This window comes from Cherax quadricarinatus, chromosome 40, assembly GCF_038502225.1.
Source record: "Cherax quadricarinatus isolate ZL_2023a chromosome 40, ASM3850222v1, whole genome shotgun sequence".
In the NCBI taxonomy this organism is placed as follows: domain Eukaryota; kingdom Metazoa; phylum Arthropoda; class Malacostraca; order Decapoda; family Parastacidae; genus Cherax; species Cherax quadricarinatus.
In genome coordinates, this window is record NC_091331.1 from 22,852,970 (window position 1) to 22,870,113 (window position 17,144).

Here is a 17,144-nt window from a genome sequence, read left to right on the forward strand (position 1 = left end):
ACTGCTCAGTGGCTACATTCTCACTACTACTGCTCTGCACCTCTCCTTCGGCAGTATTAAAGTCTCAACACTGTCACTTGATCTTCAGTTAGTTCCAGACTTTGGAACAGAACTTCTCCAGGGTGAGGGACTGACAACCCCAAATCTATGACTTCAAGGGTGATGGACTGATTACATCGTCTTCACATCTCTACTGCTCCTGCCTACTTTCTGTACTCGACTGAAGAAGCCTACTGTGTAAGCAAAACGTTTCGGAATAAAGTTGCCTATGTGTCTTACCTACCAGGTATACAAGTGTACCTGATAAAGTGACACTGAGAGTAAATAATGCAAATTTGCACTCAGTTGGTTATCAATTTAAGTTTGGTTATCAATTTAAGTATGAATCACAAATTTATTAGTTCAATATTCCCTTCCATCAGTGCACTTTAAATAATTATTAAATTCAAGTAGGTTTTCAATACATGTTCATGTTGCATTTGTGATCAAATACTGGTTAATTCTTTAAACAATATGAAACATCTGAAAGTCTTTTACCGAATGTCTTTCTCTTTCCTAAGTTATAAAACTGGTCAGCGCTGTATAACCCTTGTATGTTTACCGCTTAGTTTTGATTGTAATGATAATACTAATAAAACTATTATAGCCCTTTTTTTTATTTACACATATTTGATGTTAATGACAATGCTTTTCATTCTATTTTCCAGAAATGATTTCTTCAGATAAATATTTTGTTTTTCAAATTCTATGTTGTGTAACATAATTACAAGCAATAATAATTTTATTAATATTCATGTCACTACATTTTTATTAGTGACGTAAATGTTAAGTGCATAACATTTACGTCATGAAAGGCAATTACAATACTCTGCCTGACAAAGAACTGCAACAATTTAATTATAAAACCCAGTCTGGCAAGTCTTTCCAACTGAATCTAATTACAATACTGAGTCTGACAGAGCTTTCTGAATTAAGTTGCAATGCCCACTGTGATAAAAGCTTCCCAACATGAGTTAACTACAATACTCAGCCAAATGAAGTCAATCACTTACCTCTGGATTATACTCCCAATATTGATTGCCCTTTGAGCCATGACAGGGATACAGAATGACATCAGTTCCAGCATAATCCATGCATGCCTCATCTCTCCGGATTTCTCCTTCTTTACTCAGCATCCAATACTAACAAAAGAATTAAGTATTAGTACTGGAAGATGTAAAATATTTTCCTAATGCAATGTTCACTATGAAAACAATAAGTATTTTCAAGTTATTTAATGCAATTATGAATTTGACAGTAACAAAAATGTACATAAAACACTTAAATCTGGCAGCAGATATGATCATAAACATCAGGACTTTATCTACAGGATATGAGAGCTTTCTTAAGATTACGCGCACACACATGTAAAAGTGGGAGGTTTTTTTATATGTTGCACTGTAAAAAAATATGGCAAATAATTCTTAGCATTAAGGAATTTATGAACAAAGTAAATAATATATAACTTCTGTATCAACAAAAAATTGAGAAACCTTCATTTAGCTACACACATTTTATGCCAGCTGATTATATGGCTGGAATCCAAGTAACTGAAATTAATGTATATGCAGAGGCCACCCCACCTATGAATGTTTTTAAAATCAGTTTTGCAGAGTAATGCACTTTTAGTGTCAACAGCTTTACTGGTGAGTGGGTTCCATATGTTTATCAAAGTGGGGAAAAATTTAACGATTTACATTTCTAACAAATTTGTCGAGCTTGAGCCACAATGTCATATATTCATTATTGAACACGATCACGAATTTACTCAAGTAATTAAGTTGTGCGATAGTAATTTGTCTCCAAGATGACCACAGTTATGCCTTGTTTGAAATGTTCTTAACAGGTACAGAATGCATATGCTACAGTTAATGGAGCACCACAATGTGCTACAGAAAGTAGCAGGTGATAGGTGAACCCTGCAGAGAATAATCTCAAAGCTATAATTCATACAGAATTAGTACTGCAAACCACTTATGTCTGGATAAACTCTGTTCAGTTAGCTACTCTTCTCTAGGACCCAACCAGCCAGCTACTTTCAATGGACAAACTGAGTTATTCAAGATGCAACTATGTGGCACTCAAAAGTATGCTCAATACAGCAGAGTTCAACTCTGTGTCATCTCTCTTATTATAAAAGGCCCCAACAGAGCCCACAAAGAGCATTCCACTATCTTATGCCAACCACTGAAATGGGCAGCCTACTTTCATATCTTTTGGACTAGCGGGTTCACTGGAGCATGTTATGCAGGACATACAGAGCACTCTGAGTCAGAGTAAACAGTGAACTGGATCGACTATGACCAATAGTCTGGACAAAATTAGCTAGAACAGCACTTGGTTCTGCTGTGAACATCATTTCACATTGAAGAATTGCCACAAAGCCTTTCCTCCAGACTTTCTCTTTGAATAAATGGTAAAAGACTTGAATTTCATATTTATTATGTTTCACATTTTTTCCTCTGCTCTGCCTCTTTCTATATACTTGATTATTAATATCTTCTTTTTTTTTGGAGAGGGGGCCTTACTTTTTCTTTCAGTTTCTTAAATATACATATTAGATTTCTTTCCCCTTACTCTAAATTAGTATACAGTATTAATTTTTGATTCATCTCAATCTGTGGCATGTTACGGAGATACGGAATTATCAGTGCTGGTTCCAAAACCTTGCTTTTTCCATTAATGGTAAATTTGCTGACAATAAATTAGGTAAATGAAGAGGAACAAGTAACTGGACTTTATTTTGCTAGCCAGGAGCTTTATAAAGCCTATACAAACAGTACAAGAATACAAAGGGTTTAAAATGTGTATAAAGTAAGATGCAGAGGCTTGGTAACAGTGGCAGTTTTAGAAATTATTTGTGAGGTGAAGACCGAGTCAATCACTCTAAGGATTCACGCTAATACAGTGGACCCCCGCTTAACGATCACCTCCAAATGCGACCAATTATGTAAGTGTATTTATTTAAGTGCGTTTGTACGTGTATGTTTGGGGGTCTGAAATGGACTAACGTACTTCACAATATTCCATATGGGAAAAAATTCGGTCAGTACTGGCACCTGAACATGCTTCTGGAATGAAAAAATATCGTTAACCGGGGGTCCACTGTATTTCGGAGATTAAGAGGAATTTGTTGTAATATCTGAAATAGTGATCAATGCCACTTCTAGGCATTTCAGTCTGTGTTCTTCTGGTTCCTTAACCCTTTCGGGGTCCGTGCCGTAGATCTACGGCTTTACATTCAGGGTCCAAACCGTAGATCTACGCCATGAGCTTAGCTCACTTTGATAAGCTGTGAGCAGTAAATTTGGGCCTAGATATGAGAGAATACATCTATGTGGTATGTGTGCACCACATAAAACAAATCCAGCAGTACACAGTGCATAATGAGATAAAAAAAACTGAGACTGTAACTTTCGATTAAAACAGCAACTTTGCAGTGTTTTTTCGTATGTTTTTTATAGTTGTATTTGCAATTTCTTGATCTCATTTGATAGAATGGAAGATATACTACAGAAATAGAGATTTTGATTGGTTTTAGTACTGAAAATGGCTTGAAACTAAGCTCAAAGTAGCAGAAATGTTAAATTTTTGCCGATGTTCAAGAGTAAACTAATGACCTCACAAGTCTTAATATATGACAGCTGGTGGGTCTAATATACATTCACAAATGTGGTGATATTATTTATACAATTATTACAGTATTGCATAACAGTAAATCTTCTATTTTTTGGTTTGAATAAAAAGTCATTATGTGAATAAAAATCAAAATGGAATTCATTTGTAAAGCCTGAAAACGTAACTAATGAACAGAGGAAATGTTAGTTTAGTGCCAGGAATGCCTGCATTGTTTTTCTGGACCCTATTTTGAAACTGGAATATTTTGAACTTTGCATTAAATTGGCAAAATTACCAATTTCCGGTCACTTTATTTTGTTGTTGAAACAGTTGACTTGGCGATTTCTTGTGCTCAATCGATAGAAAAGAAGTAATACTAGTGAAATAGCTAAGAATTTGGTTGACTGGAATAGTGTAATTGGCCTAAAATGGGAGTCAAAGTTGGCAAAAATCGCAGCTGCGTAAATATTGCCGACATTAAAATTCGTAAAAGCATAATTTCAGCAATTTTCCATCAAATTTCGTAGTTTTTGTTTTATTACCTTCAGAAAAAGATTCTCTACCATTTCACAAGAAAAAATAACAAAATTATTTTTTGAAAATTCTTGGATCCTGGTGCACACATTGAAATTTGGACTCTGGACCCTGAAAGGGTTAATGACTAAGCGAGTATTATTCCATTTCATCAGGTAACTAGTGGTAAAGTTTTGAATATATGCATTGTTCATATTGTGTCATTTACATGCACAAACTGCTGAGACATGTCCATTCCCAATGAATACCTTGTTACATTCTCTGTGATGGATAATGTGAACCCACTACGTTGACTGGTTCAAGGTTCTTTACTTTGGTCCTGGTGAGGTCTTTGATGGATGTGCTGGCTGCTATGGTAGTCCAGGTGTTGCCTAACAAAAATGTTCTGGACTCTTTTAGCGAAAATTGGCTTTTGAGGAACATACCTTTCTTCAAAGTGGTGTCACTATGCAGAGAGTTGATGTGAAGGCCTTATTTTGTAGTACATATTTCGTAAGGAAAGGTAATTGTAGCTCAGTGAAGCTTTGGTGTATGAGAAGCATTCATCTAGAAAGTCATGTCAGTCTAGAACAAGAAACTTTGTAATCTTGATGTTACTATCCTTTCACCATAACACAAGCCACTGATCTCCAAAGCGAAGCTAGAACCTTAATTATCTGCCTCCCCCTGAAAATTTACCAACCTGAATTATTTATGAGTGAACATTAACCATTTCTGTTTCAACAGCAATCTCTATATGCAAACATGAAATGGTCATAAGGGTGGGTTACCCTATCAGTGCTGTCTTGGCGATCCTTCACATCCAATACCTAGAAACTGAACACTTCCCTAATATCCCAGCAACGTCAGGTGGGTGTGTGATATATAATGTTCTAGTAATTACTCTTAAACTTTTTGATATCCATAACCTTCAGAAAATGCTTAACCGACAATTTGGTCCAGACTTGAAAATAACGTAAAAACATTATTTTTCCTCGACGTCTTTATCCATAAATTTTAATTCTACAGAAAGACTAGAAGCAAAAAGGATCACACACACACATGCTTCTACTCCAATTAAGACAGACTAAACTAAGTATTATCACAGGCCTTTCCTACAAAAAAATACAGTGGACCCCCGCATAACGATTACCTCCGAATGCGACCAATTATGTAAGTGTATTTATGTAAGTGCGTTTGTACGTGTATGTTTGGGGGTCTGAAATGGACTAATCTACTTCACAATATTCCTTATGGGAATAAATTCGGTCAGTACTGGCACCTGAACATACTTACGGAGTGAAAAAATATCGTTAACCGGGGGTCCACTGTATACTGCATCCCGGAGTTCGTATACAAAAAATGCTCCTATATTCATCAAACTTTTACTGAGCTACATTTTCCTTTATATTTCATCAAAGACAGCGAGAAACGAGCCCTTCATCTCTCTCCATTAACTGACACCATTGTGAACGAAGTTTTCATTCTTTCCAACAGCCAAGTCGCCCTGAACATCTCCACAGCACTCTCACAACCAGCAACCAGTGCATCAATCATGACCGAAGTGAAGAACTTCGAACCAGTTAATAAAAGGGTTTAAATCATCCTGTGTGGAAGCTATGGTGAGGTATATATTGGGGAAAGCATATACAAATCTAGGGGCATGTCTAAACACACATACATATGCATGCAAATGCAACAACCTGAACAAGAGATGTGTACAGGAGATGTCTGCAGTTTGAAAGACTTTCACGCTGAAAGCTGTGCCTGTGTTAGGCATTACCAAGGCTTATGTCATGTGAATTTATTATACATATTGGGATATTCAATTAACTCTTCATAAGAACCATTCTTTTTCTTACATTTTTAACTTGTGCATGATTATCTCTTGTAACAATATCCATTCTTTACCATTAAATTCCATTATTTTGTGCTTCTTTCCTCTTTAAATGCACTAACATTACATGAAAATAATACTAAAAATACTTAATAAAAATATACTTAAAAGTTATCAGTAAAATTATACCTTGACTCGCTATAAAATAAAATACCCAAAGTGCTTACCTTATACAATATATAATTTTCCTTGAAAGCCGGTAAGCTGCATCAGAATTACTTACCTGATTGCCACCCTGGCCATGGCAAGGCCAGAGTCCAACTGGTTTGTGATTATCTTCAGGTTTGGCAGCGGAATCCACACACTGACCGGTCCTCTGGTTGTGGATCTGTTGCACATAGACAACACTAACTACTACTGCCACAATCACCATGCAGTTGGCAGGGCTCAGTAGGGTACAAGTTAGGAGGGAACAATCAGGGTACAGTAGCATAACCCACATTCAAACAACTACGGTTAATTCTTTTGAAGAATTCAAGCAAATACAGTTGAGAGAGCACCAGTAAGCTTCATATGGTAGTAGGACGAGCACAAGTAAAGGTTTCGCTAGAATAAAGATTTATAATCTAAATATAGCTTTTAAGGAAATGTTAGGTATATTAGGAAAGACTTAAAACTGTGTGGTCTAAGAAAACTTAAATTACAACACACTACCGGTATATCTATCTATATAATCACTACTGTAACAGATTAAAATAAATTTGCAATGACTTGGGATGACAAAATGCAGTCATTCTATAATGCTAATAAATGTTTTTAATCATTTTCCTGGCTACTTGGCCAATATCTGAACAAAGCATTGTTTCATAATTATGTACAGATGGTAAAGCAGATATTCAAGTTGTAAGTAAATATAAATTAAGTCAAAGAAATTAGAATGAGAAGACTTTCAGAACACAGCTTAACTAGGTCAGATTAATAAGAAACTAGAGAAATGGGCAAGATTCTATTCTGAAGCTTCAAATACTACAAGTTTTGATCAAATGGAATGTACTTGTAAATTTAAACATCACCAAGATAAAACAGAATGTAATAATGAAACAACACTACCTCACATATGTTAGAAAATAATACAAACTAGTAAATGTACAAGTTAGAAGTTTTTTCTAAGTATTATATAGAGAGTAATATGTTTATACATAACAGTCTTACTCTTTTTCCATTTACACAATCAAAAATTAGTTGGTAAACTGCAAAAGCAAATTAAGGTTAATTAAAGACAAGAGGATAGCTAGGGCATACCATGCACAGAACTAAACACCAGCAAAGCAATGAAACACATGCAAACCTTCCAGTGTCGTCTGCCATCATCTCATGTTCTTGCTCCTTGTGATGTTCTTTATCAGATCCTTTGACCACTAGATGACTCTTCGAGGGGGGACTAAGAACTACTATGTATCTACTGCACGGCTAATTAATTGCTCTACTGTGGCTAGGTTACCTGGTTACCCCCTTGCTTGTGGCAAGGGTAGAGGCCCACAGCTTTGTGCAAGTTAGCCCTGCGTGCAGGTGAGTCGAGGCAGGTAGACCCGCCCGCGCCCATGTTGCGGACCTGTTAGCAAGGAGGACATAGCGCATGGGCGGTCTTTAATCCTCACTATTCTATAATCCCTTGAAAGTCTTCATTAACTTTTATTTTTTTGTAATTATTCATATAAAGGGGGCTATCAAATCCTTCTAATTCTTAAACAAATGTCTAATAGTCATTGAGAATACAAAACCTTGGAAGGGATGAAAGTTGGTCTTTGCGTCAATGCGTGTTATAGTGAAAAAACTGAAGTCAAAAGTGACAGGTGCTTGCAAGAAAAAAATGTAAAAGGAATAAAACAGATGCAGGAAATGGAGAATGTAAAGGGGATTTTAGAAAATCAGTCATTACAAAAGGCTTCCTTGATTTTTAATGCAGAATTATCTTGCTGCTGTTCAGCAAATATTTGAGTATAAAGATTATCATCCTAATTCCTTCATCATGTAATGCATATGGTCATCAGTACTAAAACATTATTGTATAATGTTGAAAAAAATAATTAATAATTGAGTTCCCATGTCAAAGACTAACTATATATAAAGTATATCACCCAAATACTATACAGGTCTAAAACACTTCAAAATAGAAAGTGCTAATATACTCTTATAATAATTTTTTTATTTCAGATACTAAAAAATGTATATATGATTAACTTACCATACTTCTCAGCATGGCAACTGCTAGTGAATATAAAACTAGTGATAACAGTAACAATACCCAAACATTGTTTGTGATCTCTCAGTTTTCTGGACCCATTTCTAGGGAATTTAAAAGCCATGTCATTAGTTAACAAGGCATGTTACAGCAGGGAGGCAGTTTTGTTACCAAACTTCAGCTACAGTAGTATGTACTAATGTAGCCACTCAAAGAGGAATACATGGATAAACAGTGCTGGTAATAAATTTGGGTCATAAGTATCGTTGTAGTACATCATAGATCACTACCATATCTGTCCAGGGCCTTTAGTATTCAGCAATACTGTTATGTGGAATTCTTGAGTTCACTATTCTATCTAAGCGATATGCCCATTAGATGGGAAAATTCTGTTTATTTCTAATTAAATTTTAATTAAGCTTTCATTTGGCGATTTATATCTCAAAGACATTTACTGTAGTAGTGAACTTCACTGTACTTGACGTAGGCAATTCGCACAGCCTTTTCTCACAAATGTTTGTCAAAAAGTTTAATTACAAAAGAAAATTAATAGTACGAAAATATATGCATCTCTACTTCACTGATAGACCATCTATATATTATTCTGAAGATATGTTGGAACACATTAGTTCTCTGATCCAGGCATTTTATCCTGTATTTCATCTTCAGGTCGATGAAATGTATGGATAAATTTTCCCCTAACACCCTCGCTCACCTAACAATAAGAGGACTGAAGTAACTTACAGTATATGTTAGAAGACTTGTGGGTTGTAACCAAGAAAGAATTCCTATACAAATGTGTTACGACAGTCCTGCTGGAAATAATATCAAGGGCCAAATGCTAATGTGTAAGAAAGCTCCATTACCTGCTGGAAGTAATTAAAATTGTTGTAATAAGGTATTCACATATTGAGGAAAACCTAATGATGGTAATGAATAAACAGATGCCTAGATCAGATGCACGATTTATGTATAGCCTCTTGCATTTTGTATCTGTTTTTATCTTAGTTTATTGGTGTGCGTTCAAAGGTTCAATTAAGCACTTTTCTTACAACCACTTGTTCGTGGACGCAATATAGTATATATTTTTTTTTTTCAACAAGTCGGCAGTCTCCTACCGAGGCAGGAGACCCGAGGCAGGGTGACCCATAGAGAAAGAAAATACTTTCATCATTAAACACTTTCACCTCACTCACACAATCACTGTTTTTGCAGAGGTGCCCAGAATACAACAGTTTAGAAGTATATACGTATAAAAATACACAATATATATCTCCAAACTGCCAATATCCCAAACCCCTCCTTTAGAGTGCAGGCACTGTACTTCCCATTTCCAGGACTCAAGTCTGGTTATATAAAATAACCGGTTTCCCTGAATCCCTTCACTAAATATTACCCTGCTCACACTCCAACAGATCGACAGGTCCCAAATACCATTTGTTTCCATTCACTCCTATCTAACACGCTCACGCACACTTGCTGTTCCATGACCTTGCTCGCATCTGGATTTGCTCATTTGCAGAATCAATTTTCCTCATTTAAATTAACTGAAATGGAGTTAATTTGTTCCAATGGAATTCCAGGCATGAGAAAATACTTCAATAATTTCCCTTATATCAGCTCTACAGTTTATCTATCACAATTCGTGAAATATGACAAACAATATTAATAACATAGAAACATGATATATACACATACATGCCATTATGTATGTGGCTAGTGGTGGTGACAGTAGCCATTGTTGCTGTTGGGGTTTATAGAGCCACCACAGTGGCCATTTCTGCTCCTACACGTGTAGAGAACCTAGGATAACCCAAAATAGTCAGAGTAACTTATAAGCGCTACACTCTTAATGCTACACTTTGCCAATGCTGCTTCATGATGTCTGCCACAGCTGCTTCATGTTGTCCGCCACTGCCACCTCATGATGTCTGCTCCCACTTTTGCTAGCATGTTGAAGAGCTTTCCAATACGTGAAGGTTGAGGGGCAGTGTCAATCAGACAGGCACTGGATGGTGACGTCATTTGTTCACTCTTGAACATCGCCAAAGAATCGAACATTTCTGCTAATCTGAGCTTAATTTCAAGGTACTTTTCGTTGTGAAACCAGTCAAAATCATATCTGTTTCTGTAGTATATCTTCCATTCTATCAAATGAGACAAAAAAAAAATGAGAATACAACCATAAAAACCATGTGAAAATATACCGCTAAGGGGAGGCTAATGGCTCAGAAGTGAACCCCGTTATTTATGGTCCAATCTCTTCATTTTTGGTGTACACTAAGAAGCATCTTTCCATCATACATTGCCTAAGTTTCAATAAGATAGTCCAAGAAACAAATGAGATTTAATTCCCTAGATCAAGAGCAAGAGCCCCTCACCGGCATCAAAGAGCCGACTGAGCAATTGCTCCAGCAGTAACAGCCTGGTTGATCAGGCTCTGATCCACCAGGCGGCCTGGTCACAGACCGGGCCACGGGGGTGTTGACCCCCGGAACTCTCTCCAGGTAAACTCCAGGTATCTAGAAAAACTCGCATGTGGATGCACTCATAAGTAGAGGTTCCACTGTACGTATATGTATGTATGTATGTATGTATGTGTGTGTGTGTGTGTTTACCTGGAGAGAGTTCCGGGGGTCAACGCCCCCGCAGCCCGGTCTGTGACCAGGCCTCCTGGTGGATCAGAGCCTGATCAACCAGGCTGCTACTGCTGGCTGCACGCAAACCAACGTACGAGCCACAGCCCGGTTGGTCAGGAACCGACTTTAGGTGCTTGTCCAGTGCCTGCTTGAAGACTGCCAGGGGTCTGTTGGTAATCCCCCTTATGTATGCTGGGAGGCAGTTGAACAGTCTCGGGCCCCTGAGACTGTGTGTGTGTGTGTGTGCGTGCGTGTGCGTGTGCGTGTGCGTGTGTGTGCGTGTGTGTGTGTGTGTGTGTGTGTGTGTGTGTGTGTGTGTGTGTGTGTGTGTGTGTACGTACTCGCCTAACTGTAGTTGCAGGGGTCGAGGCTCAGCTTCTGGGCCTGCCTCTTCACTGAACGCTACTAGGTCCTCTCTCTCCCTGTTCCACGAGCTTTATCATACCTTGTCTGTATGGTTCCTGCCTATACTACATCGCTTGCCAGACTGTTCCACTTCCTGACCACTCTATGACTGAAGAAATGCTTCCTAACATCCCTGTGGCTCATCTGAGTCTTCAACTTCCAAGAGTGACCTCTTGTTTCTGAGTCCCCTCTCTGGAACATCTTGTCTCTGTCCACCTTGTCTATTCCACGCAGTATTTTGTATGTCGTTATCATGTCTTCCCTATCCCTCCTGTCCTCCAGTATCATCAGGCCGATTTCCCTCAACCTTTCTTCATAGGACATTTCCCTTAGCTCTGGAACTAACCTTGTCGCAAACCTTTGCACTTTCTCTAATTTCTTAATGTGTTTGACCCGGTGCGGGTTCCAAACTGGTGCTGCATACTCCAGTGTGGGCCTGACGTACACGGTGTACAGTGTCTTGAAAGATTCCTTACCTAGGTATCGGAAAGCTAATCTTAGGTTTGCCAGGCGCCCAAATGCTGCAGCAGTTATCTGGTTGATGTGTGCTTCGGGAGAAGCGTTCAGTGTTATACTCACGCCAAGATCTTTCTCCTTGAGCGAGGATTGCAGTTTACCTGGAGTTTACCTGGAGAGAGTTCCAGGGGTCAACGTCCCCGCGGCCCGATCTGTGACCAGGCCTCCTGGTGGATCAGAGCCTGATCAACCAGGCTGTTACTGCTGGCTGCACGCAATCCAACGTACGAGCCACAGTCCGGCTGGTCAGGTACCGACTTTAGGTGCTTGTCCAGTGCCAGCTTCAAGACTGCCAGGGGTCTATTGGTAATCCCCCTTATGTATACTGGGAGGAAGTTGAACAGTCTCGGGCCCCTGACACTTATTGTATTGTCTCTTAACGTGCTAGCGACGCCCCTGCTTTTCATTGGGGGGATGTTGCATCGTCTGCCAAGTCTCTTGCTTTTGTTGAGTGATTTTCCTGTGCAAGTTCGGTACTAGTCCCTCTAGGATTTTCCAGGTGTATATAATCATGTATCTCTCCCGCCTGCATTCCAAGGAATACAGATTCAGGAACTTCAAGCGCTCCCAGTAATTGAGGTGTTTTATCTCTGTTATGTGTGCCGTGAAGGTTCTCTGTACATTTTCTAGGTCAGCAATTTCACCTGCCTTGAAAGGTGCTGTTAGTGTGCAGTAATATTCCAGCCTAGATAGAACAAGCGAACTGAAGTGTGTCATCATGGGTTTGGCATCCCTAGTTTTGAAGGTTCTCATTATCCATCCTGTCATTTTTCTAGCAGATGCGATTGATACAATGTTATGGTCCTTGAAGGTGAGATCCTCCGACATGACCACTCCCAGGTCCTTGAAGGCGAGATCCTCCGACATGATCACTCCCAGGTCTTTGACATTGGTTTTTCGCTCTATTTTGTGGCCGGAATTTGTGTTGTACTCTGATGAAGTTTTAATTTCCTCCTGTTTACCATATTGGAGTAATTGAAATTTCTCATCATTGAACTTCATATTGTTTTCTGCAGCCCATTGAAATATTTGGTTGATGTCCGCCTAGAGCCTTGCAGTGTCTGCAATGGAAGACACTGTCATGCAGATTCGGGTGTCATATGCAAAGGAAGACACGGTGCTGTGGCTGACATCCTTGTCTATGTCAGATATGAGAATGAGAAACAAGATGAGAGCGAGTATTGTGCCTTGTGGAACAGAGCTTTTCACCGTAGCCGCCTCGGACTTTACTCTGTTGACTACTACTCTGTGTTCTGTTTGTGAGGAAATTATAGATCCATCTACCAACTTTTCCTGTTATTCCTTTAGCACGCATTTTGTGCACTATTACGCCATTGTCACACTTGTCGAAGGCTTTTGCAAAGTCTGTATATATTACATCTGCATTCTTTTTGTCTTTAGTGCATCTAGGACCTTGTCATAGTGATCCAATAGTTGAGACAGACAGGAGCGACCTGCTCTAAACCCATGTTGCCCTGGGTTGTGTAATTGATGGGTTTCTAGATGGGTGGAAATTTTGCTTCTTAGGACCCTTTCAAAGATTTTTATGATATGGGATGTTAGTGCTATCGGTCTGTAGTTCTTTGCTATTGCTTTAGTGCCCCCTTTGTGGAGTGGGGCTGTCTGTTGTTTTTAGTAACTGTGGGACGACCCCCGTGTCCATGCTCCCTCTCCATAGGATGGTAAAAGCTCGTGATAAGGGCTTCTTGCAGTTCTTGATGAACACGGAGTTCCACGAGTCTGGCCCTGGGGCAGAGTGCATGGGCATGTCATTAATCGCCTGTTCGAAGTCATTTGGCATCAGGATAACATCAGATAGGCTTGTGTTAACCAAATTCTGTGGCTCTCTCAAAAAATTAATTTTGATCTTCGACTCTCAGTCTGGTTAGCGGCTTGCTAATAACTGAGTCATATTGGGACTTGAGTAGCTCACTCATTTCCTTGCTGTCATCTGTGTAGGACCCATCTTGTTTAAGTAGGGGCCCATTACTGGATGTTGTTCTCGACTTTAATTTGGCATAGGAAAAGAAATACTTTGGGTTTCTCTCGATTTCATTTATGGCTTTTAGTTCTTCCCACGATTCCTGACTCCTACAAGATTCCTTTAGCTTAAGTTCGGTGTTTGCTATTTCTCTGATCAGTGACTCCCTACGCATTTCAGATACATTGGCCTCTTAGCCGCTCTGATATTCTTTTTCGTTGCCTGTAAAGGGAGCGCCTGTCTCTTTCTATTTTACATCTACTCCTCCTTTTTCTTAAAGAAATAAGCCTTGAGCATACATCGAGTGCCACCAAGTTTATCTGTTCTAGGCATAAGTTGGGGTCTGTGTTGCTTAGTCTATCTTCCCAGCTTATATCGGTTAGGACTTGGTTTACTTGGTTTACTTGGTCCCACTTTATGTTCTTGTTATTGAAGTTGAATTTGGTGAAGGCTCCCTCGTGACTAATCTCATTACGTCGGTCTGGGGCTCCGTGCATACATGTCTGAACCTTGATTATGTTGTGATCTGAGTATATTGTTTCTGATATGGTGACATTTCGTATCAGATCATCACTGTTAGTGAAGATGAGGTCTAGTGTATTCTCCAGTCTAGAAGGCTCTATTATTTGCTGGTTTAAGTTGAATTTTGTGCAGAGATTTAACCCTTTGAGGGTTTTCGTCGTACTAGTACGTCTTACGCGTAGGGGTTTTTGACGTACTAGTACTCATAAATTCTAGCGGCCTCAAATCTAGTGGGAGAAAGCTGGTAGGCCTTCATATGAAAGAATGGGTCTATGTGGTCAGTGTGCACAGTCTAAAAAAAATCCTGCAGCACACAGTGCATAATGAGAAAAAAAAACTTTGACCATTTTTTTTAATAAATCAGCGACTTTGCAGTGTATTTTCGTATGGTATTTATTGTTGTACAGTGGACCCCCGCATAGCGACCTTAATCTGTGCAAGAGGGCTGGCTGTTATGCGAAATGTTCGCTATGCGAATGAATTTTCCCCATAAGAAATAATGGAAATAAAATTAATCCGTGCAAGACACCCAAAAGTATGAAAAAAAAATTTTTTTACCACAAAAAAATGTTAATTTTAGTACACACAAACTGAAAAAGGCATGCACAATTACATGACACTTACTTTTATTGAAGATCTGGTGATGATTGATGGGATGGGAGGAGGGGAGAGAGAGTGTTAGTGTTTAGAAGGGGAATCCCCTTCCATTAAGACTTTTCTGGGGTTACTTCCCTTCTTCTTTTAATGCCACTAGGACCAGCTTCAGAGTCACTGGACTTCTTTCGCACAACATATCTGTCCATAGTGGCCTGTACCTCTCGTTCCTTTATGATTTGTCTAAAGTGGTTCACAACAGTGTCATTGTAACAGTCACCAGCACGGCTTGCAATAGCTGTGTGAGGGTGATTTTCATCAAAAAAGGTTTGCACTTCAAGCCATTTTGCACACATTTCCTTAATCTTTGAAGTAGGCAATTCCTTCAATTTCTCTCTCCCCTCCTTTGAACCAGTTTCCCCAGGTCTGGCCTCTTGCTCTTGAAGTTGATCTATCAGCTCATCAGTGGTTAGTTCTTCATTGTCCTCCTCCACCAACTCTTCCACATCCTCCCCACTAACCTCCAACCCCAAGGACTTCCCCAATGCCACAATTGATTCCTCAACTGGTATACTCCTCTCAGGGTTAGCCTCAAACCCTTCAAAATCCCTTTTGTCTACACATTCTGGCCACAGTTTCTTCCAAGCAGAGTTCAAGGTTCTCTTAGTCACTCCCTCCCAAGCCTTACCTATAAGGTTTACACAATTGAGGATATTAAAGTGATCCTTCCAAAACTCTTTTAGAGTCAATCGAGTGTCTGTGGTCACTTCAAAGCACTTTTGAAACAGAGCTTTTGTGTACAGTTTCTTGAAGTTGGAAATGACCTGCTGGTCCATGGGCTGCAGGAGAGGAGTGGTATTAGGAGGCAAAAACTTCACCTTAATGAAGCTCATGTCCCCATAAAGTCGCTCTGCCACGTCTGTAGGATGACCAGGGGCATTGTCTAACACCAGGAGGCACTTAAGGTCTAATTTCTTTTCAGTTAGGTAATCTTTCACATTGGGGGCAAATGCATGGTGTAACCAGTTATAGAAAAATTCCCTAGTGACCCATGCCTTACTGTTTGCCCTCCACAGCACACACAAATTATCCTTGAGGACATTCTTTTGCCTGAACGCTCTGGGAGTTTCAGAGTGATACACTAATAAAGGCTTAACTTTGCAATCACCACTAGCATTGGCACACATCAACAAAGTAAGCCTGTCTTTCATAGGCTTATGTCCTGGGAGTGCCTTTTCCTCCTGAGTAATGTAGGTCCTGCTTGGCATTTTCTTCCAGAACAGGCCTGTTTCATCACAATTAAACACTTGTTCAGGTTTCAGTCCTTCAGTTTCTATGTACTCCTTGAATTCATGCACATATTTTTCAGCCGCTTTGTGGTCCGAACTGGCAGCCTCACCATGCCGTATCACACTATGGATACCACTACGCTTCTTAAATCTCTCAAACCAACCTTTGCTGGCCTTAAATTCACTCACATCATCACTAGTTGCAGGCATTTTTTTAATTAAATCGTCATGCAACTTCCTAGCCTTTTCACATATGATCGCTTGAGAGACGCTATCTCCTGCTAGCTGTTTTTCATTTATCCACACCAATAAGAGTCTCTCAACATCTTCCATCACTTGCGATCTTTGTTTCGAAAACACAGTTAAACCTTTGGCAACAACAGCTTCCTTGATTGCCGTTTTCTTGCCCACAATAGAAGAGATGGTTGATTTTGGTTTCTTGTACAACCTGACCAGGTCGGTGATACGTACTCCACTTTCATACTTATCAATGATCTCTTTTTTCATTTCAATAGGAATCCTAACCCTTATTGCTGTAGGGTTGGAACTAGAAGCTTTCTTGGGGCCCATGGTCACTTATTTTCCAGAAACAGCACCGAAAACACTGTAATAATACGAAATATTCCGAGTGTATGCTTGAATGTTACCGCGGAGGCTGGCTGGTAAACAATGGCACAGGCGGCACATGTGAGGCTGGCTGAGGGCGCACATTGGACGCGTCTCGGACGAAGGCCGCTGAGCGGGTTTTTGTCCACTATGCGGGGCAAAATTTTAGCGAACAAAGCGTCCGCTATGCGGATTGTCCGCTATGCAAGGCGTCCGCTATGCGGGGGTCCACTGTATTCTAGTTTTCTTGGTCTCATTTTATAGAATGGAAGACATATTACAGAAATTGAGATGATTTTGACTGGTTTTACAAAGAAAGGTGCCTTGAAATTGAGCTCAAAGT

The 17,144-nt window shown here is 39.5% G+C and overlaps 1 protein-coding gene across 1 annotated transcript in view; it reads right to left on the bottom strand.

Moving 5' to 3' along the window:
• Pgant9 (polypeptide N-acetylgalactosaminyltransferase 9) overlaps nt 1-17,144 on the bottom strand; it is a gene marked incomplete in the record, with an annotated part of 429,187 nt that overhangs the window by 11,529 nt on the left and 400,514 nt on the right. The window contains 2 exon segments of the mRNA XM_070092791.1: nt 1,053-1,181; nt 7,509-7,619. Coding sequence (XP_069948892.1) covers nt 1,053-1,181; nt 7,509-7,619 — 240 coding nt within the window.